Source organism: Phyllobates terribilis, unplaced genomic scaffold, assembly GCF_046119375.1.
Source record: "Phyllobates terribilis strain yellow unplaced genomic scaffold, ASM4611937v1 Scaffold_9__5_contigs__length_417890890, whole genome shotgun sequence".
In the NCBI taxonomy this organism is placed as follows: domain Eukaryota; kingdom Metazoa; phylum Chordata; class Amphibia; order Anura; family Dendrobatidae; genus Phyllobates; species Phyllobates terribilis.
In genome coordinates this window covers 372,859,144-372,881,871 of record NW_027362769.1, presented here as the reverse complement: position 1 = coordinate 372,881,871, position 22,728 = coordinate 372,859,144, and the positions used below count along the sequence as shown (strand labels likewise).

The 22,728-nt window shown below is 47.0% G+C and overlaps 1 protein-coding gene across 2 annotated transcripts in view; it reads left to right on the top strand.

The window, feature by feature from the left end:
- The first annotated feature begins 15,468 nt into the window (after positions 1–15,468).
- PRKCB (protein kinase C beta) overlaps positions 15,469–22,728 on the top strand; it is a 116,335-nt gene continuing 109,075 nt past the window's right edge. For both annotated transcript variants that reach the window (XM_073648328.1, XM_073648327.1), the window contains exons 1-2: positions 15,469–15,755; positions 20,538–20,569. In XM_073648328.1, the coding sequence (XP_073504429.1) occupies positions 15,592–15,755; positions 20,538–20,569 (196 nt within the window). In that variant the 5' untranslated portion in view covers positions 15,469–15,591. The remainder of the gene's footprint in view (positions 15,756–20,537; positions 20,570–22,728) is intronic.

The window sequence follows — 22,728 nt, the reverse complement described above, 5'->3', positions numbered from 1 at the left end:
ACAACTGAGCAACAAGACAAGTACATTAGAGTCTCTAGTTTGAGAAATCGACGCCTCACAGCTCCTCAACTGGCAGCTTCATTAAATAGTACACGCAAAACGCCAGTGTCAACATCTACAGTGAAGAGGCGACTCCGGGATGCTGGCCTTCAGGGCAAAGTGGCAAAGAAAAAGCCATATCTGAGACTGGCTAATAAAAGGAAAAGATTAATATGGGCAAAAGAACACAGACATTGGACAGAGGAAGATTGGAAAAAAGTTTTATGGACAGACGAATCAAAGTTTGAGGTGTTTGGATCACACAGAAGAACATTTGTGAGACGCAGAACAACTGAAAAGATGTTAGAAGAGTGCCTGACGCCATCTGTCAAGCATGGTGGAGGTAAGGTGATGGTCTGAGGTTGCTTTGGTGCTGGTAAAGTGGGAGATTTGTACAAGGTAAATGGGATTTTGAATAAGAAAGGCTATCACTCTATTTTGCAACGCCATGCCATACCCTGTGGACAGCGCTTGATAGGAGCCAATTTCATCCTACAACAGGACAATGACCCAAAGCACACCTCCAAATTATGCATGAACTATTTAGGAAAGAAGCAGATAGCTGATATTCTATCTGTAATAGAGTGGCCAGAGCAGTCACCAGATCTCAACCCCATTGAGCGGTTGTGGGAGCAGCTTGACCGTATGGTACACAAAAAGTGCCCATCAAGCCAATCCAACTTGTGGAAGGGGCTTCAGGAAGCATGGGGGGAAATTCCTCAAGATTACCTCAGCAAATTAACAGCTAGAATGCCAAAGGTCTGCAATGCTGGAATTGCTGCAAAGGAGCATTCTGTGACGAAAGCAAAGTTTGAAGGAGAAAGTGATTCTTTCAAATAAAAATCATTATTTCTAACCTTGTCAATGTCTGGACTATATTTTCTAATCATTTTGCAACTCATTTGATGAATAAAAGTATGAGTTTTCATGGAAAACACAAAATTGTCTGAGTGACTCCAAACTTTTGAACGGTAGTGTATATACAGTACAGACCAAAAGTTTGGACACACCTTCTCATTTAAAGATTTTTCTGTATTTTCATGACTTTGAAAATTGTACATTCACACTGAAGGCATCAAAACTATGAATTAACACATGTGGAATTATATACTTAACAAAAAAGTGTGAAACAACTGAAAATATGTCTTATATTCTAGGTTCTTCAAAGTAGCCACCTTCTGCTTTGATGACTGCTTTGCACACTCTTGGGATTCTCTTGATGAGCTTCAAGAGGTAGTCACCGGAATGGTCTTCCAACAATCTTGAAGGAGTTCCCAGAGACACTTATCACTTGTTGGCCCTTTTGCCTTCACTCTGCGGTCCAGCTCACCCCAAACCATCTCGATTGGGTTCAGGTCTGGTGACTCTGGAGGCCAGGTCATCTGGCGTAGCACCCCATCACTCTCCTTCTTGGTCAAATAGCCATTACACAGCCTGGAGGTGTGTTTGGGGTCATTGTCCTGTTGATAAATAAATGATGGTCCAACTAAACGCAAACCGGATGGAATAGCATGCCGCTGCAAGATGCTGTGGTAGCCATGCTGGTTCAGTATGCCTTCAATTTTGAATAAATCCCCAACAGTGTCACCAGCAAAGCACCCCCACACCATCACACCTCCTCCTCCATGCTTCACGGTGGGAACCAGGCATGTAGAGTCCATCCGTTCACCTTTTCTGCGTCGCACAAAGACACGGTGGTTGGAACCAAAGATCTCAAATTTGGACTCATCAGACCAAAGCACAGATTTCCACTGGTCTAATGTCCATTCCTTGTGTTCTTTAGCCCAAACAAGTCTCTTCTGCTTGTTGCCTGTCCTTAGCAGTGGTTTCCTAGCAGCTATTTTACCATGAAGGCCTGCTGCACAAAGTCTCCTCTTAACAGTTGTTGTAGAGATGTGTCTGGTGCTAGAACTCTGTGTGGCATTGACCTGGTCTCTAATCTGAGCTGCTGTTAACCTGCGATTTCTGAGGCTGGTGACTCGGATAAACTTATCCTCAGAAGCAGAGGTGACTCTTGGTCTTCCTTTCCTGGGGCCGTCCTCATGTGAGCCAGTTTCTTTGTAGCGCTTGATGGTTTCTGCAACTGCACTTGGGGATATGACGCGCCCCCTGGGCCGTGTGTGTAGGGGAAATACCCGGAACCGGGTCTCTGTATATTGCTGGGGGTTGTAGTCTCCGTGGCGGCGACCCGGCCCCATGGCTCAGGGTGGTCAAACCAGTGGCAGTCTATTTATGTGGTTTTTATGATTAAATGTTTGACTACGCCACCCGTGGATTGCGGTCACTGAGAACCGCCACTGCGTGGCAGACCGCTGAAGCTGGTGTGGTGTGCGCAGCAGAGGGTAGTATAACTCCCCACGGGAGGAGTATAGCCTCAGGGCAGCGTCTGTAGATGGTGAGGGTTGTGGTGCGTGGGCGCAGCAGAAATGACTCAGAGTCCGTGCAGTGCGGTTCAGGGTCTTTACTGTTGGTAATGAAGAAGGCCCTGCCGGGAGTACTGGCTAACATTAGAGGCCTGGTCAGTCTGTGAGCAAACAAGAGTCCCCCTGGCCAGGTGGAGGTATAGCCCTTCCCGTCTGACTGCACTCTTCCTGGCTACCCTGCTGTAGTCGTGTAGTAGCCCACGTCCCTGAGTGTACCGTGTGGTGCCCACCCATATGGCTGGTGACTTGAGGCCTTTGGTGCCTTCCGCTCCTCGATGGCGGTGCCGGTCCCTTGCGTGTGACTGAGCCTCCGAGTTTTCTATGGCCAGAGGACCTGAAATCCCCTGCCAGGTGGTTTCTGCTGCTGGATGTAGATATCCCCACAGCCTCGGACTCCGGTGTCCGGTTCTCTGCGTGTTCTGCCAGGACGAGCTCTGCTCCAGTCCCTGGTCTTCAGCTCCTGGCTCCTACAGAGCTCCTTGCTGCTGCTCTGTCCCTCTCTCTGGAACTAACTACTCTAACCCCGCCCCAGATCCAGTTTATAAAGGGCAGGTTCCTCCCCTCCCTGGACTGGGGCAGGAGGTGTGGCATGCAATAATGCTCCTGACCAGGAAAACCCATGCTCGCTCTCAGACATGGTATTTCTACCACTGTGGCAACCAGACCCCTGGGGTGCCACAGACACATTCAAACTTTGCCCAATTTTTTGGACTGACTGACCTTCATTTCTTAAAGTAATGATGGCCACTCATTTTACTTTACTTAGCTGCTTTTTTCTTGCCATAATACAAATTCTAACAGTCTATTCAGTAGGACTATCAGCTGTGTATCCACCAGACTTCTGCACAACACAACTGATGGTCCCAACCCCATTCATAAGGCAAGAAATCCCACTTATTAAACCTGACAGGGCACACCTGTGAAGTGAAAACCATTTCCGGTGACTACCTCTTGAAGCTCATCAATTGAATGCCAAGAGTGTGCAAAGCAGTCATCAAAGCAAAAGGTGGCTACTATGAAGAACCTAGAATATAAGACATATTTTCAGTTGTTTCACACTTTTTTGTTAAGTATATAATTCCACATGTGTTAATTCATAGTTTTGATGCCTTCAGTGTGAATGTACAATTTTCAAAGTCATTAAAATACAGAAAAATCTTTAAATGAGGTGTGTCCAAACTTTTGGTCTGTACTGTATATATTTCTATATAGATATATATCATATTTTTGCCACCTTAACCGAGAGCAGAATAATATAGGGACAAAGACCCTAATTCCAGTGATGTGTCACTTTCTGGGCGGCTTGCTGTAGTTTTGATAAAATCACCGTTTTTTAGCGGGAGATTATCACTAGAGGACTAGCAAACCTGCGTCCTCCATATTCATGTATGACCCCACCCCCAACACTGATTGTGTGTGACAGTGTGCACAGAAAACAGCCAATCAGTAATGTGGGCGGGGTTATACAGAGCTCAGAGGAGTGGTAGATCAGCAGCAGATAAAAATGTGATTGCAGCAAAACTACAGCAAGCAGCCCAGAAAGTGACACATCGCCTCTACTCCTGCTCCCCGATTAGGTGGCAAACATCTAGTGACAGATTCCCTTTAAGGGATTGTGTTATTAATTCTTAACTAGGCTTTACCGCTGGGAATCCCAAACTCGGATTCATGGTATCCAAATGGCATTATTGCCCTAATACCGAGTAACAGGAGAATCATCCGAATAAAACCTATGGCAAATGGGCATTGGATGGAGAGGCAGTGCTTTGGTATACTCTCTCCATAGGCGGATTATAATGAGGGCAATCCGGGCTGCCGCCCGGGGCCCCGAGCCTGCAGGGTGTCTAATGCCGGATTGCCCTCATTATATGTGCAGGCCGCCGCGGCACATACCGGTAGCAGTGGCGGGAGGGGGGGCTCCGGACCGCTCCCCCAGCAGCGGCGCACGGCCGCTACTTCTTCAGCGGCGGGCCAGCACTGCAGCAGTTAACTTCCCTGTGCTGGCCCGGCCGCGTCACTGCTAGGAGACACGGCCCTGTGCGCGACCGTGTCTCCTAGCTGTGACGTCACGCAGTTCGCGCCCGGCCTGCACTGCTGCAACGGAGAAGTCAGAGCAGGCAGGAGGAATGGAGCCGGGGGATGGTGAGTCTGTGTGTGTATGTGTGTATGTATGTGTGTGTGTGTGTGTGTGTGTGTGTGTGTGTGTGCAGGCAGATATCATTGTGTGATGTCTGTTTATATGTATTTTTGTGCTTCAAATGTGTTTATGCGTGTATGTATATGTCTGTATATGTTTGTGTGTGTGCGTGACTGCATGCGTGACTGCGTGCGGCCTCCTGCTGAGTATAGTTGGCGCCATGCGGCCTCCTGCTGTCTCTGGGGGGGCGCCGTGCGGCCTCCCACTATGTATAGATGGCGCCGTGCGGCCTCCCGCTGTGTATAGATGGCGCCGTGCGGCCCCCTGCTGTGTATAGATGGCGCCGTGCGGCCCTCTGCTGTGTATAGATGGCGCCGTGCGGCCCTCTGCTGTGTATAGATGGCGCCGTGCGCCCCCCTGCTGTGTATAGATGGCGCCTTGCGGCCTCGTGCTGTGTATAGATGGTGCCGTGCGGCCCCCTGCTGTGTATAGATGGCACCGTGCGGCCCCCTGCTGTGTATAGATGGCGCCGTGCGGCCTCCTGCTGTGTATAGATGGCTACGTGCGGCCTCCTGCTGTGTATAGATGGCGCCGTGCGGCCTCCTGCTGTGTATAGATGGCGCCGTGCGGCCTCCTGCTGTGTATAGATGGTGCCGTGCGGCCCCCTGCTGTGTATAGATGGCGCCGTGCGGCCCCCTGCTGTGTATAGATGGCGCCGTGCGGCCTCCTGCTGTGTATAGATGGCGCCGTGCGGCTTCCTGCTGTGTATAGATGGTGCCGTACGGCTTCCTGCTGTGCATAGATGGTGTGGCCTCCTGCTGTGTATAGATGGCGCCGTACGGCCTCCTGCTGTGTATAGATGGCTACGTGAGGCCTCCTGCTGAGTATAGATGGCGCCGTGCGGCCTCCTGTTGTCTCTGTGGGGGGCGCCGTGCGGCCCCCAGCTGTGTATAGATGGCGCCGTGCGGCCTCCCGCTGTGTATAGATGGCTACGTGCGGCCTCCCGTTGTGTATAGATGGCTACGTGCGGCCTCCCGTTGTGTATAGATGGCTACGTGCGGCCTCCCGCTGTGTATAGATGGCTACGTGCGGCCTCCCGCTGTGTATAGATGGCACCGTGCGGCCTCCCGCTGTGTATAGATGGCTACATGTGCTCAATATTGAGTCATACAATTAATGTAAGGCTATGTGCCCACGATACAGAAATGTTCCGGATTTTTTTTGAGCGTTTCTTCATCTCCCTGGCAGAAAAAACGCATGCGGATTTTACATGCGGATTGTACATGCGGATTTTACATGCGGATTGTACATGCGTTTTCCTGCCAGGGACATGCGGATGTGAAGCGTTCTTCACTTGCATTTCCGCATGCGGGTTGACAAGCGATTTTAGCATCACTTGGAAAGTGCTTGACAACTTGGTCACATTATATAAATCCATGCAACCAGCATGGATTTATATAGTGTGACCGTAAAAGAATGGTAAAAAATAAAAAATATATACTTACCTTCTGATGGCCTGCCGACGTCAGCGGTCGTGTGACCCGTCACATGACTAAATGACGTCACGGCAGGTCCTTTTCAGACCATCGCGAGCTGCCGGCAAGCCAGGACGCATCGGATAAAGACACCGGGGGCCATCAGAAAGTAAGTATAATATTTATTTTTTATTTTATTCTTTTTTTACAGGTTCTATGGTACCCGGGTCCGGAGGAGAGTCTCCTGTCCTCCACACCCGGGTACCATCCGCACATTGAAACACATGTAATCCGCATGTACAGATGCAGGGATGCGGATTCCATGCGTTCTAATGCAAGTCAATGGCGGCGAAAACGCAGCGCTTCCGCAAAATAATTGGTAATGCTGCGGATTTTTCCGCAATGATAATCCGCAACGGAAATTTCCGCAGCATGTACACAGCACATGCGGATTATCATTGGGGAACATGGCAGGCCTTTTACCAAGCATTTTTTAAGCGTTTCTGCAGCGGAATTGCCGCTGCGGAAACGCTTAAAAAACGCATAGTGGGTACACAGCCTAAAAAAAAATATTATAATTAATATTATGCCAAATTAATTTCACGTGAACTATCACATGATCTATCACAGGGGATCATGTGACATGTCACATGATAAATCAGGTGTGTGTGTGGGTAGGGGGGGACCCGTGCCTTCTAAACTGCCCGGGGCCCTTGCTACTCTTAATCCACCCCTGACTCTCTCCCTTTAAGAAGCCAGAGTCAGCTGCGTATATATATCAATAGACAATATTGTAATACTCCATTTCCCCTGCGGAGGCGCTGCAGGTAAACTGAACACTTGCAGATCTTCATAGTTCAGGGCTAGGCATAGAGCAGGGATCCTGCGTATATATTTGCCGACAGGGAAAAGTAATGTAATTTCAGAAATTCACCCGAAATCCAAATTTGGAAGTCTAAAAATGATTGACAGGACTCAATGAGTACATTGTAGTAATATTACCAGTATTTATACACTACGGGCAGACAATACATCACCCAGTGCCGCCTCCGCTATGAAAATGGGGATCAAAGTGCACAGGGGTTACCATAGAGAAGCAAGCAACAGCAGCGGCCGGAGACTGATAACACATGTGGGCACATCATGCGGGCACATCGACTGTACAGAGCCAACAATAGAGCAGTGATCAAGCCTGGCACAAAGGGGCGCCCTGTAGTTAAAGAATAACTCTGCTTCTTTGCCTCAGTCGGCAGCTGGAGGAGCCGTGTATGCACAAACCCAATTCTTCTCTGCTCACCTCTAAAGCAAAATTCACATTTCTGCTGCTTAAAACAGTAATCAGGGAGCAGTGCATTATGGGGGAACAGTGACATCACGGCAGCTTTTAGGTCACATGTCTGACTACAAGATAAAATGTAGTCTGTTTCCAAGGACAACCACAAAAAAAAAGTACAGCGAAGAGAGAAAAAGCCAGGAAATGACTCAAAAGAAGTACGAAAACCAGAAGAGGGAGATAGATGTTAGTTTTTTTTTTAATTTAGGGTTTTAGTAAAATGGTACCCCCCCCTCATTGTATCTACTACACGGAGGCTGGATTATCTGAAAGAGTGAGACTGGGGTTAGGATAATTTTAGGGATCTTGTCTAGGGGCTGGTTTATTTTAGGGGTGTGGTCTTGGGCTGAATTTATTTTTGGGTTCTAGTCTATGAGGATAGGGGTCTGATCTGGGGTCTGAGTGAATTTAGGGGTCTGATTGGGGTCAGAATGACTTTAGGGGTCTGATTGGGGGTCAAAATGAACTTAGTGGTGTTATATAGGATCAAAAGGAGTTTAGGGCTCTGATTGGGGTCAGAATGAGTTTAGGGGTCTTATCTAGGGTCAAAATGAGTTAGGAGTCTGATTGGGGTTATAATGAGTTTAGTGGTCTTATCTAGGGTGAGAATGAGTTTAGGGGTCTATCAAGGATAACAGACAGGGGGGTTGCGCAGAACCCATGACTTTTACTGCTTAATCACAGATAACACTGGAGAGATCCCACAGATCCCACAGCTGCAACCAGTTTGTAAGTGGACGCAACTCCGCTACCTCCAATCATCAGGACAATTAGACTATGTGCCCACGATGCAGAAATGAAGCAGAAAATTTCTGCAGCATTTCTGCATCTCCCTGGCAGAAAAAACGCATGCAGATTGTGCATGCGTTTTTCCTGCAGAATACATGCGGATCCACATGCGGATTCACATGGTTTCCGCATGCAGATTGACAAGCGCTTTACAGGCGATAGCATCACTTGGAAAGTGCTTGACAACTAGGTCGCACTATATAAATCCATGCAAAAGGCATGGATTTATACAGTGTGACCGTAAAAATTAAAACAAATAAAGCTATACTCACCCCCGAGGCCCCGGTGTGTGCTGCAGCGCTCGTTCCTGTCTGGTTCCCGGCTGCCGGCATATCGCGAGACAGAGCGGTGAAGGGCCTGCGGTCACATGACTGTGACGTCACCGCAGGTCCTCAAGCGATGCCAGCATTCAGAGAGAAGCCGCCGGACAGGTGAATATAAACTTTATTTGTTATTTTATTCTTTTTTTACAGGTACAATGGTACCCAGGTCTGGATGAGAGTCTCCTCTCCTCCAGAACTGGGTACCATCCGCACATAGAGACGCATAGAAGCCGCTTGTACAAATGTACAGTCGCGGTTTCTATGCGTTTCAATGCAAGTCAATGGCGGGAGTTCCGCTGCGCTTCTGCAAAATTAAATGACATGCTGCGGATTTTTGTACGCAGCATAAACGCTGCGGAAAAATCCGCAGCATGTGCATAGAACATGCGGAATCCCCTTGGGGACCATGGGGTGCGGATTACCTAGCGTTTCACAAGCGTTTATGCTGCGGAAATTCCGCAGCATAAACGCTTGAAAAACGCTACGTGGGCACCCAGCCTTATGCAATTGTCTGATGAGTGATGGATGAGGCTATGACTGCTTCCAATACTAGGTTGGTTATTGGGGAACTAACAGTAAGCGTATGGTATATATGTAGCACCCTGAGGATTCGGCTGCTACAGGGGTATTGCACCTCAACCCAGAGGTGTGATATTCCACTCCCGGGTAAGGAAGGAGTGTGGAACTGAGCTCAGATAGACTGCATGCACTACATACATCCCATTTCAGAGGAGCAGGCCGACGGTACTCCCACTTAGAAATGTGCAGGTACAACCGAGCCTGTTCCTGGCTGGAGTGGGAGGGGGGTGGTACATCCCATGTAGTGTAGGGGCAGATAGGGGGAGCAGTCTGGGTAGTGATAGGAGCTCATTGGGTGCTGGTCACCTGAGCTCACACATAGAGGGATATATAAGGAGGGCACCAACTTAGATCAGGGTCAGACGCTGAGAACAAGTCAGTTGGAGAGGAGAGAGAAGGAAACAGCAGCCCTGGAGAGAGAGAGAGGAGAAAGAAAGAGAAAGACCCAGAGGGGGAAGACTGAAGGGACCCAAGAACCCAAATTAGAGCATCGGGTGAGGAGTCAGCAAGAGGGTACCGGAACCCAAGCTGGTGGGGGCAAAGACATTCCCCAGCCAGAGACCGGAGACCGTGGGCAGTGTCTGTCACGGTCACCCACCACATTCACCCTGAAGGCACACCACATGAAGGGTCAGGGAACCCAGGGCCAAGGGTGTCCCAAAAGAAGGCCCGAGGGAGCTGGACCTAGGTGAATCACTGGTGGGGACGGCTGAAGAAAGGACAGAGGGAGAGCTCAGGGCCACGCTCCGGACTTGTTTGGGGGTTGGCCGGATCCAGGACCTGGTGGACGCAGCACGGCTCGGGTGGTCACTAGCAGCTGGAGTGACCAGTACAACATCAGCAGTAAGTAAACACCCTTAACTGCACAACCCGAGTCTGTCTTCATTGCCGGCTGCATCGCACCACCACAACCCCCATCCTCTGCGCCTGTCCCCTCTGAGGCTATACCCCTCCCGTTGGGGGTTATCTCACCAAGCTGCGCACCCACCATCAGCCTCAGCGGACCCTGCAGCAGCGGCGGCCACAGTGACCGCATCACAACGGGTGGCGTAGTCGACACAAAAGAACTTTAGCAACATCTATAAAGCTGCCACATAACACTTAGCTTGACGCCCTGGGCACGGGACCGGGTCACAGCCGCTCGGAGACTACAACCCCCCATCTGATCCGGTGCCGGGTATTCCCCTCAAAAAGGAATATGTCCCAGGGGGCGCGTCATATACACACATGGAAAATATGTATATACCTCCAGTACGGTCACTGCCAGCTCCACAATAACAAAACAACTACTAGTTGCCACCAACAATTGTTTATACAAACCGATTGTATACCCATTACAGGTAGCGTATGGCTTCAGGGGTTCGATTTACAGAGCAAAAGGAACAGAGCTATTAAATTTTATATATTTAATCCAGAAAGGTAGGCAGTGTTTATAAAAAATATACAAGATGATACAAAATGGGAACAAAACAATACGGTAAATACAATTAGGGTATGTGCACACGATGCAGAAATGCTCAGGATTTTTTCCTGAGCGTTTCTGCATCTCTCTGGCAGGAAAAAACGCATGCGGATTGTACATGCGGTTTCCTGCCAGGGACATGCGTAAATGAAGCGGTCTTCACTTTCATTTCCGCATGCGGGTTGACAAGCGCTTCCCAAGCGATTTTAGCATCACTTGGAAAGTGCTTGTCAACTTTACACTATATAAATCCATGCAACCGGCATGGATTTATATAGTGTGTGAATGTCAAAAAATAAAAAATAAATCTATACTTTACCCTCTGATGGCCCCCGGTGTCCTGCTTCATCTGTCCCGGCTGCCGGCAGTGAAGACTGTAGGACCTTCCGAAGTCAGCGTCACGTGACCCGTCACATGACTCTGACGTCAGCGAAGGTCCTTCATTCAACCGCGAAGTGCGCGGGAAGCCGGTAGGACGCAGCGCGGGCCGTCAGAAGGTGAGAATATATATATTTTTTATTTTATTCTTTTTTTTTTAATGGTACCTGGGTCTGGATGAGAGTCCTCTCATCCACACCCGGGTACCATCCGCACATTAGACCGCATGAAAAGCGCATCAACATATACAGTGATGCGGATTCCATGCGGTCTAATGCAAGTCAATGGCGGCAAAAGAGCAGCGTTTCCGCAAAATTAATTGACATGCTGCGGATTTTTGACCGCAGCGTTTACGCTGCGGAAAAATCCGCATCATGGGCACAGCACATGCGGATTTCCATTGGGGAACATTGCTGCCCTTCTACCATGCGTTTTTCATGCGTTTCCGCGGCGTTTCCGCAACTGCAAAAACGCCGCAGAAACGCATGAAAAACGCATCGTGTGAACTCAGCCTTACATGTAATAAAAAGGAATAATGAAAGAGAATTACTACACCTGATATCACGGAAATGGCTCAGAGCTTAGCGGAGGGAAGCACTCCGATTGGGAAAATGGACGGAACCCACAGTGAACTTACAGTGCTGGCCAAAAGTATTGGCACCCCTGCAATTCTGTCTGATAATACTCAGTTTCTTCCTGAAAATGATTGCAATCACAAATTCTTTGGTATTATTCTCTTCATTTAATTTGCTTGCAAGGAAAAAACACAAAAGAGAATGAAGCAAAAATCAAATCATTGATCATTTCACACAAAACTCCAAAAATGGGCCAGACAAAAGTATTGGCACCCTCAGCCTAATACTTGGTTGCACAACCTTTAGCCAAAATAACTGCGAACAACCGCTTCCAGTAACCATCAATGAGTTTCTTACAATGCTCTGCTGGAATTGTAGACCATTCTTCTTTGGCAAACTGCTCCAGGTCCCTGATATTTGAAGGGTGCCTTCTCCAAACTGCCATTTTGAGATCTCTCCACAGGTGTTCTATGGGATTCAGGTCTGGACTCATTGCTGGCCACCTTAGAAGTCTCCAGTGCTTTCTCTCAAACCATTTTATAGTGCTTTTGGAAGTGTGTTTTGGGTCATTGTCCTGCTGGAAGACCCATGACCTCTGAGGGAGACCCAGCTTTCTCACACTGGGCCCTACATTATGCTGCAAAATTTGTTGGTAGTCTTCAGACTTCATAATGCCATGCACACGGTCAAGCAGTCCAGTGCCAGAGGCAGCAAAGCAACCCCAAAACATCAGGGAACCTCCGCCTCTTTTTTTTCCCTGTACACTCTATGTTGATGCTTTTTTCCCAAAAAGCTCTACTTTTGTCTCATCTGACCAGAGAACATTCTTCCAAAACGTTTTAGGCTTTCTCAGGTAAGTTTTGGCAAACTGCAGCCTGGCCTTTTTATGTCTCGGGGTAAGAAGTGTTGTCTTCCTGGGTATCCTACCATACAGTTCCTTTTCATTCAGACGCCGATGGATAGTGCGGGTTGACACTGTTGTACCCTCGGACTGTAGGGCAGCTTGAACTTGTTAGGATGTTAGTCGAGGTTCTTTATCCACCATCCGCACAATCTTGCGTTGAAATCTCTTGTCAATTTTTCTTTTCCGTCCACATCTAGGGAGGTTAGCCACAGTGCCATGGGCTTTACACTTCTTGATGACACTGCGCACGGAAGACACAGGAACATTCAGGTCTTTGGAGATGGACTTGTAGCCTTGAGATTGCTCATGCTTTCTCACAATTTGGTTTCTCAAGTCCTCAGACAGTTCTTTGGTCTTCTTTCTTTTCTCCATGCTCAATGTGGTACACACAAGGACACAGGACAGAGGTTGAGTCAACTTTAATCCATGGTAACTGGCTGCAAGTGTGATTTAGTTATTGCCATCACCTGTTAGGTGCCACAGGTAAGTTACAGGTGCTGTTAATTACACGAATTAGAGAAGCATCACATGATTTTTCAAAGGGTGCCAATACTTTTGTCCACCCCCTTTTTTAGGTTTGGTGTGGAATTATATCCAATTTGGCTTTAGGACAATTCTTTTTGTGTTTTTTTCATTGAAGACAAATTAAATGAAGAGAATAATACCAAAGAATTTGTGATTGCAATCATTTTCAGGAAGAAACTGAGTATTATCTGACAGAATTGCAGGGGTGCCAATACTTTTGGCCAGCACTGTATGTCTTCCAAGGAACTGACAAATGATCCAGACCCAAATACTGTTTTTTATTAGCTCTGGGTTAAGCCCACATACCTCCCTTTGATGAGATTATGTGGGGGCGAATTGTGGCATGTGCTGGGTCTGTTAGAATTTTATGAGATCCCCAACTTACAGGATATTTTCACCCCTGAAGGTTCAGGCGGTAGATATTGACGTCATATTTCTTATCATGATTTTACATAGAAATCAAACATGGCCTGGTTGGCCCCATCTATTGGACCGTTATTAAGTTGGAGGGGTTCTATTGGCCCCACTGCGATGTGAGTGAATGCGTCACGTCTGTCCCTTCGCTACGAAGCTGAAAATGTATATCCCATAAATATCGGATGGATACAAAACCCCAATATTCATATCTGAACAATGGAGACACAAAGTCTGGAACACGCTCAGAAAAATCCTTTGAACCCAGGATGCTTCTTCCTTGGAGCAAATGCAGATTCTGCATTTCTCCTCACCTGAGCAAACAGATCTCAAAGCTTACTGTCTCTTCCCCTGCAGATATCCTGTTTAATCACCTGGACACTGCAGGGGGTCTTAGCTTCAAAGGAACTTGAGGTGTCAGATCTCTTTCTTTAACTTTCCCTGTTATAATTAAACACCAGATGTTCAACGTGGGGGGGAGGGGGGGATACGTCCTAACTCTGGAGATGTCTTAAGAATTTTTCATTTTTCTCTATGACAGGGTCTGAATGAGTTTAAGGGTCTGATCTGAAGTCTGAATTAATGTAGTGGTCTGATATAGGGTCTGAATCAGTTTAAGGGTTTGATTTAGGGTATGATAGAGCTTAGGGGTCTGATCTAGTATATGAATAAATTAAGTCTGATTTGGGGTCTGAGTCAGAATAGGGGTCTGATTTACGGTCTGAATGAGTTTAGGGGTCCAATGAATGTAGGGGTGTGGTTGGGGTCTGAATGACTTTAAGGGTCTTATGTAGGGGCAGAAGTTATTTATGGGTCTGATCTGATGTCTGATTGAATGCAGTGGTCTGATATGGGGTCTAATTTAGTTTAGAGGTTTGATCTAGGTTATGAAGAAATTTAGGAGTCTGATTTGGGGTCTGAGTGAGTTTAGGGGTCCATTCTAGGGTATGAATGAAGATAGGGGTCTTATCTAGGGTCTGAATGAATATAGAGGTCCAATCTAGGGTCTGAATGAACATAGGGGTACGATCTAGGGTCTGAATGAATATAGGGGTCCTATCTAGGGTCTGAATGAAAACAGGGGTCTGATCTAGGGTCTGAAGGAATATAGGGGTCCGATCTAGGATCTGAATGAACATAGGGGTCCGATCTAGGGTCTGAAGGATTATAGGAGTCCGATATAGGGTCTGAATGAATATAGGGATCCAATCTAGTGTCTGCATGAATGTAGAGGTCCGATCTAGGGTCTGCATGAATGTAGGGGTCCGATCTAGGGTCTGAATGAATATAGGGGTCCGATCTAGGGTCTGAATGAATATAGGGGTCCGATCTAGGGTCTGCATGAATATAGGGATCTGATCTAGGGACTGCATGAATATAGGTGTACGATCTAGGGTCGGAATGACTATAGGGGTCCGATCTAGGGTCTGCATGAATATAGGGGTCTGATCTAGGGTCTGAATGAATATAGGGGTCCGATCTAGGGTCTGCATGAATACAGGGGTCCGATCTGGCATCTGAATTAGTTCAGGAGTCTTGGATCATAATTAATGTAGATTCTTGTCTGGTCTTCCCATAACAAATAGTTTTAGTAAGGGTCCACTTACCTAGGACTGTGATCACCTTCAGACGTCGGGGTTGTCCGACAGGTGAAAATGGCTCAAAACGGGTTAATTAATAATAAGCCATGCTCACCTGTCCCATTTGGACATGTTCACACACAGAAACTGCTGCTTATTGTGATGGGTCACTGTTTATTATCTTTGCCGTTCAGATATGGGGTTGAGAACATTAAAGTTGTTATTTATTTCTTCATTTAACCCCTTTTTAGCTGTTGGTAAAAACACTTTTTTAACCCCTTTAAGACATTGCACCATTTTTAATGAGCCTTTTGATAAAGTGCATCTCTGTCTCCTCTGCATCATTTCAGTTCATGTCCTCTCCCTGTCACTTGTCATCGCTGTCTGACCCCGGATTCCCCCTCCCCATCGCTCCGATGTGCGGACATTTCTGACAGATGCAGGCTGGCGGCGCTGCTGCGTGTTGTTTGTGGGCGTGTCAGAGTGCGCTTAAGGGGGCGCGGCTATGCAGATGAGGGGGCGTTCCCAGGCGTCGCTTTGGTAAGCAGCTGTGTGCAGAGCGGCAGTGAGAGCGCAGTGCGCCCGGGGAGAGCGGAGACACCGCGCAGCCTCCAGCATCAGCAGCAGCGGCCACAGCACCGAGCACCGGAGCGGCATGGCTGACCCTGCAGGCGCCGACGAGGCCGAAGACACCACCGTACGCTTCGCCAGGAAGGGCGCCCTCCGCCAGAAAAACGTCCATGAGGTCAAGGACCACAAGTTCACTGCGCGCTTCTTCAAGCAGCCGACATTCTGCAGCCACTGCACCGACTTCATCTGGTGAGGGGGAGGGGAAGCCGACCACGACCGATCTGTCTGTATATTGCATGCTGTATATATATATATATATATATATATATATATATATATAATCGCTGCTTCTTGTACAATTTATTTGCAATTATTAACCCCTTCCTTATCTGTATCAATGATTGACGGCTCATCCCGGTTATTGATCTCTCCCAATGCATCATATAACATTGCACCGATCCATAGATGATCAAGTTTAGGTTGGCATCGGTATGGGGGTTAAGCGGCTAAAAGACGCCGATGATCTCCTATTATTGACACAAAGGGTCATACAAGGGGGAATAAACGGTGCATCCTATAAAAGGGGGCTGATGCATATGGCTGCCAATTTCACTGCCCCATTTCACATAAATGACAAAAAGTTGATCCAATTTTGTAAGATATCGGCGCCTATATGGGATTTCCGGCGTAACGTTTCGATAATTAGAAAGGGGGAAGCAACGCGGAACTGATCAGGGGTTGAGATGTTGCATCCGAGACTGGATTTAAAGGGCCAGCGTAGATGCAAATGCTTCACGTCTCCCATAAGTATATTTCCTATGGGTGCTAAAAATGGTTCTAAATCTCAATTGAACCCGCCATGGATCATCCTTTTACTGATTGCTACATAATATCTCGCCAATCTATATACGATCAATAAGTTTACGCTGGCATTGGGGGTTGGAGGGGGGATAAGCGGATTACTGACTTCAATTATCTCCAATTTTGTATCAGTTTGCTTAGTTATTGCACCATGAAGTGGATGCAGCAGAGCTGGTTTTGTCGTGATCTGCAACATTAACATGCCTGCATTGTCACAATGACCGTCTCGGCTCTGCTATATCTGCGCACGCTTCCCTTTTCCTGGATGCCCATTGTGGTGCTAGAAGAGGCCAAGTGGTTATTTATCGGTGGCCGCTGCGGGGACGTTAGTGCGCTGCAGTCACATTGTGGGGTTACACGAGCGCGCACACCAGGGAGACGAGCGAGCGATCCTGCGGACGGCCACGCTAATGACAATTGCGCTTTCCTGGAATATTGTATTCCTATAGATTGCCTTATCAGCCCGACTCGGTGATAGGGGGGATCCCATGAGCCCCTCGTTCCCCCCTCCTGCAGTGTCAGATTGCCTTATTAGCTAATCTCGGTGATAGGGGGGATCCCATGAGCCCCTCGTCCCCCCTCCTGCAGGGTCGGAGAAGCTGCAGTGCAGTTGACAGCTCTGTAGATGGAAATGAATGGAGCTGCATCCCTGGTCGGGGGAAGGATGGGGGGTTTATATAGGGGCTAGCGGCTTATAGTGAATGAAACCTACCCTTTAAAAATTCACCTTTCGAAAATTGGTTTCATTTGACCATTTTTTTTTTTTTTTTTTAAATCCCCATCATAGTGGAGGGACTAGGTGCACCTGAAAGCTGATGGGTACCTGGATGCTCCCCTCCTCCATAGATCTATGGTGATGAGATCCTGCAGGAAGTGACAGGACCGTGATGTCGTGTGTCTGCGCTTTACATCTTATTGCCCTACATTTCCCGGTACTCGATGGCGGCTTGTGCTGACTGTTTATGCGCAATTTCAGTGCCGAGTTCACGTCCCGGGTGCGCTTGGAATCCCATTTGTTCTAGTTCCCGCCAGAACTGGGGTTTCCCCTTTGCATCTTATTGCCATAGCGGTTCATCCACTGCCAGCAGCCGATTGTGGATGTCTCCGCTGGTGCCACATTCCTTGACTGCACATATACCACCGCTTCGAAATTGCAATTTTGCAGCATCTTTTCTTACAGAGCTGCATTGATGTTCCCTCTGTTACTCCTCCTGGAAATACTTGAATGATACACACCCGAGCTTTTCGATTCCCCTGTGACCTTACACGCTGACACTTTCAGAAAGTGCCGCCTTATATATGAGGGGAACCATCCAGATGTTGGTATTTTTCCTGGCAGAATAACAGAGGGGGCTTCAAATCTTACAAAAGGATGCTCCAGCATTAACATTTCATGGGGAATACAAGTATTTCCAAAAATTGACATGTCAAAAAAAGCTAACAGATCCTCTAAAAAAATGGGGTTTCGTAATGTAGCCAACCTGCATCCTTATGCCCTATTGGGGTGTATGGACACCATAAAGGGGGTCCCCGCACTCATTGTGGGGGACTGGAGCATCTTTGTATTTGATTATAATAGCTGGTGATAGTGACGGCGAGCAGATTGGCCTTAGCTGGGGACCCTGCAGTATGACATCCCTGCATTGCATGTGTAGGAAACCCCTTTTTAAGCTTGCAGGAATGGAAATCCCTTGCTTTGCCAGCTCCGCCTGGCCTAAACCTGTAATCTTGGGGTGCGTCCATTATTGGGTAATTGCTACGTGTGCAGTTTCCTTATAAGCGACTCTCGTTGCTCCACTGTACAGATCACATGAGGAAGTCGTTACAGTCAGACCACCGCCTGATCTGCAGATAGCGGCGCCCTCTCTGGGGGCATTAGGAGTTATTTTTTTTGTCTGTGTGTTTTGCACCCTCCTTAGCAGGTTCGGGGGAAGCCATAGCCCATATAGGAGGCGGCTGCTCCACCTGTTTGCTCGCTTCCTGCCCAGCTTTTCTTGCTGCAGCGTACGCTCTGCTTCCTTACTTCACGGCTCGCTGTAACAATGCTGCCTGTCTGCAGTGCGGGGATCTGTATTCCAGCCGGGCACCGCGGTGATATTCTGCAGCTCCGGCCAGGACTAGATTGAATGGGCATTAAGGAAAATAAAGGGCTAATGATGGGCAGCGGGATGGATCTATGACCTGGAATGGGCAGGTGCCAGCGTGCGCCCGGTGCTGCAGTAGATACCAATGCCAGGAGGCTGCTCAGTATTGCACAGCCGGTGTCATATGCCTAAAATCCAAAATTTTATTGTGTATTTTACTATTGTTGTTGAAGTGAGCGAACGAGTGACCACCTCTGGAGGCATTGAAATAAATGGAGCGGTGGTTACTATTGATGAGCGAAAAGATTGTCAGGATCCTGGTCCAGCGGTCACATCGGAGCCCTGTGGACCTCCTATCTGCCGGCATCTCTGGCGCCTCTTCTGTTCAGTAGGTGCGATGTCATTGTTAGAGCATTACACACATGGCGGCAGATTGGGGATGTTGGTGGTTCACAGGTCAGGGGTCCAAAAGCCACAGACCACCAATCTCTTTCAAGGGCAGCACCACGCCATTCTCATGATTACTGGGAGGCCCATTAAATATATTTATCACTGCGTTATAGAAGTTTAGCAACTTTCTAATTCACATTATTTTCCCGTTTTCAATATCTCTGCTTGATGGTATAGAATGGGAATATTTAACGTTATTTATTTTTTTTTAAATTTCTATCCTGATTTGATACTTCTTACTCCCTGTTCACATGTTGGATTTCGAGATGGAAATTACTTGCCAAATTTGACCATTCGCAAAGGCTCAAACAGGCGCCCGAGCAGGGATGGGCCCGAGCAGGGATCGGCCGCAGCTCCCCCGACCCAAGCGTCACACGGACGACTGCATGAGCCCTAATGCATCAGGAGTTTTCTGCAACCACTTTCACATGTAGCAGAAAATTTCTGCATGGAATTTATATCTCTGCTGCAGAAGAAAATCCGACACCGAAATCAGTAACGGAATCAGAGTGGATGGTAAGGGGGCTCATCCCCGTGGGGGATGGGTTACTATTGCACGCACACAGCAGCACAGGTCCGAAAACCTGCGTCAGGAATCCTAGAGTCAGCATTGGCTTTCTGCCACATGTCTAGCTCGTGTGTGAACAGAGCCTTAAAGCTGAGTTGCCAGTGAGGGTAGATGACCTGGACTTTATTTCCTATGTGTTTAGCTCACAGAGGATTTTCCAGACTGGATACCTTTTGCAGCAAACTCTCTGCTGTGATATTAGGTTTGTGATGCCATTCACTGTCAGCAGGGCGAGTTCTTGTAAATTGTGAGTTATTGAAACACAAAGGGGCTGAATCATCATTGCTTTCGTGTCTTCTTTTCTGGAGTAAAAATGCTTCTAATAATGTTTTTTGCATTTGCTCTTTATAAATTTTATATATTTAATTTGCACTTAAAAAAAAAAAAAAAAAAAAAAAAAGAAAAAGAAGTTAACCTTTTTGTGTGGTTTTTTTTTTTTTTTTCTTTTGGTCATTATGTATTTTTTTCCCCTTATTCGTCATTTGCAATTTTTGAAATGGTGCAATGTTTTTGCTCACTTGTACTCTAGTAGAAGCAGAAAATCTATCCAAAATGTGTTAATTTATTTTGGCTGCAGTTATAAACTAAAGTGCGACATTTTAAAAGTTTATTGAATGAAATTTGCATCTTTTTATTCTACCAAACCCGAAGAAGAGCTCCCCCCTCCCAGTAAAATAAAAGAAATGAGTATCTGCTGCCACGAGGAGTTAAATGGAGTTGGTGGTGCTCTCCTCAGATTGCAGCTGGGGGAGAAGTCCTTCTATTCAGTTGATTGAAGGGGTTTGCAGAACCTGCTCCGATTATGATTTGCATAGCCAGAATACCCCTATAATGGAGATAGACAGACACATGTTGCCTTACACAGGAAGCTGGGGACTTTCTGACTCTCCTGTAGGTGGCGCTGTTCCTACTATGGGATTGCGCTGCTAGGATGTCACATGTCATAGTGTGTATGTATAGCGGTACATTTATGCTGCGTGCAAACATGAGCTGCAGAAATGTTATTCTACCTGACTATTAATGCCGCACAGTGGTGTAATCCGCTCTCTATCTGTTCTTGTCTTGCAGGGGTTTCGGGAAGCAGGGATTCCAGTGTCAAGGTTAGTCCTGTCCTCCATCATCCTTGCTAGGAGTGGAGGAGAATATTCCCTTCTGCAGCGCTGCCATGATTTATTGAGATCTTCCTGTGGTTGAGTACAGCAGCGTCTACGCTGCGGAGGAATCTCCCGCTGCTTGTAATTATGTAACAGATAATGACGGTTAAAAGCGTCTCAAAGCCGGTGTATACTCAAGTACCGAGCCGTATACCATGTCGGAATGTTTTTTTTTTTTTTGTGCCCCGCGTCGGAATGTTGGGAGCTTCTGTGCCCCGCGCCGGAATGTCTCAAAGTATACCACATGGTAGAACGCACTCCCCCCCCCCCCCCCAGTAGATGGCGCCGGCGGTGCTGGTGAGAGGGAAGCCACTAGTTGATAGGGATCCTGGTTCTATGGTAACTGGCAGAACATCCCCCCCCCCCGCCCCCGACGTCTCACATCGTGGTTTAAACATTGAGCTATGGACGCAACCAATGAAACAGATGATGTCATGTGACTGAAAGGTTAGTAGTTTTAGGAAATTATGATGCAAGTTCAGAAAACCCCTTTAAAGGGTCATTTCCCATCTTCATGGGTATTATCAGATAGTGCTGGTAAATACAAACAATTTTGCAATTTACTGCTTAGTAAAATTTTCAGCCGTTCTTGAGATATGAGCGCTTTTTCTTTTGTTTACAGCTCGTTGCCTTGGAGACCGACCACCTCTGCAAGACAGCAGAACATGCTCAGCGCTTACAAGATCTTATCTATTGAGATCGTAAGGGCTGTTTTGAAGCTGGCCGGGATTGCTCGAGTGCGCCAGTGCTTGAAAGCTAGGCAGCAGCGGTGGTTGGTCTCCAAGGCAATGAGCTGTAAACAAAAGAAAAAGTGCTCATATCTCAAGAACGGCGTCAAATTTTACTAAGCAGTAAACGGCAAAAGTGCTTGTTATTACCAGCACTGTCCAATAATACTCATTTATAAAGATGGAAAATGACCGTTTAAAATAAATCCTACGCCTTCCTTATATCTTCTGGCCTTCTTTTCCTGAGGGTTTTATCTCCCATTTACATGGGACTTGCCCCTTTTTATAATATGGGTGTTGGGGGATGCGGAAATGGAGCAATGTTTTTGACCTGAGCCCTGCTGCATTCCTGCTATTGCTGGGGGGTGGTGAGCACTTTATGTCTGAGCCTCTTTTAGGAATGTGTGTTTAACCCCTGCCTGTCCTGGTATAACATATGTTCTCCACATCAGATTTATTTTGGACCTCCTGGTTGTCCATACAATTTGTGGTGTGGAGATGATGTAAAATATCTGGATTATAGCAGCATATATACAATAAAATGAATGGAATCTGGTATCTAGTGGTGGCAGGTTATTATATATTCCGGATTATTGGGTCACCATAGAGAGGAAAAAAAAGGATATAGATATATTAGTAAAATCTATTTATATATTTTAATATATACAGTCGAAACCAGAAGTTTACATACGCTATATAAAAAGACAATTTATTTATTTTACTCACTTATATAGCGACATTAATTCCACAGCGCTTTCCAGACATTATTGGCACTGTCCCCATTGGGACTCACAATCTAAGTGCATGTTTTTCTCAATATCTAACATGAAATCAGAATAAACCTTTCCCGTTTTAGGTCAATAGTTTACGTGCACTAAGACTACTATGCCTTTAAACAATTCTGGACTGCCCATATGATGATGTCATGTGTTTGGAAGCTTCTGAGTTGGAGACACACCTGTGGAGGTATTTTAATGCACACCTGAAACACACTGTTTCTTTGTGTAGCATCATGGGAAAGTCTAAACAAATCAGCCGATATATCAGGAAGAGAATTGTGAACTTGCACAAGTCTGGCTCATCCTTGGGTACAATTTCAAGATACCTGAAGGTGCCTCGTTCATCTGTACAGACAATTATACACAAGTACAAACGAGATGGGAATGTCCAGCCATCATACCGCTCAGGAAGGAGACTGGTTCTGTGTCCCAGAGATGAACGTGCTTTGGTCCGACATGTGCATATCAACCCAAGGACAAAAGCAAAAGACCTTGTGAAGATGATGGCGGAAGCTCGTAAGATTGTGTCAATTTCCACAGTGAAACGAGTACTGTATCAACATGGGCGGAAAGGCCACTCTGCCAGGAAGAAGCCATT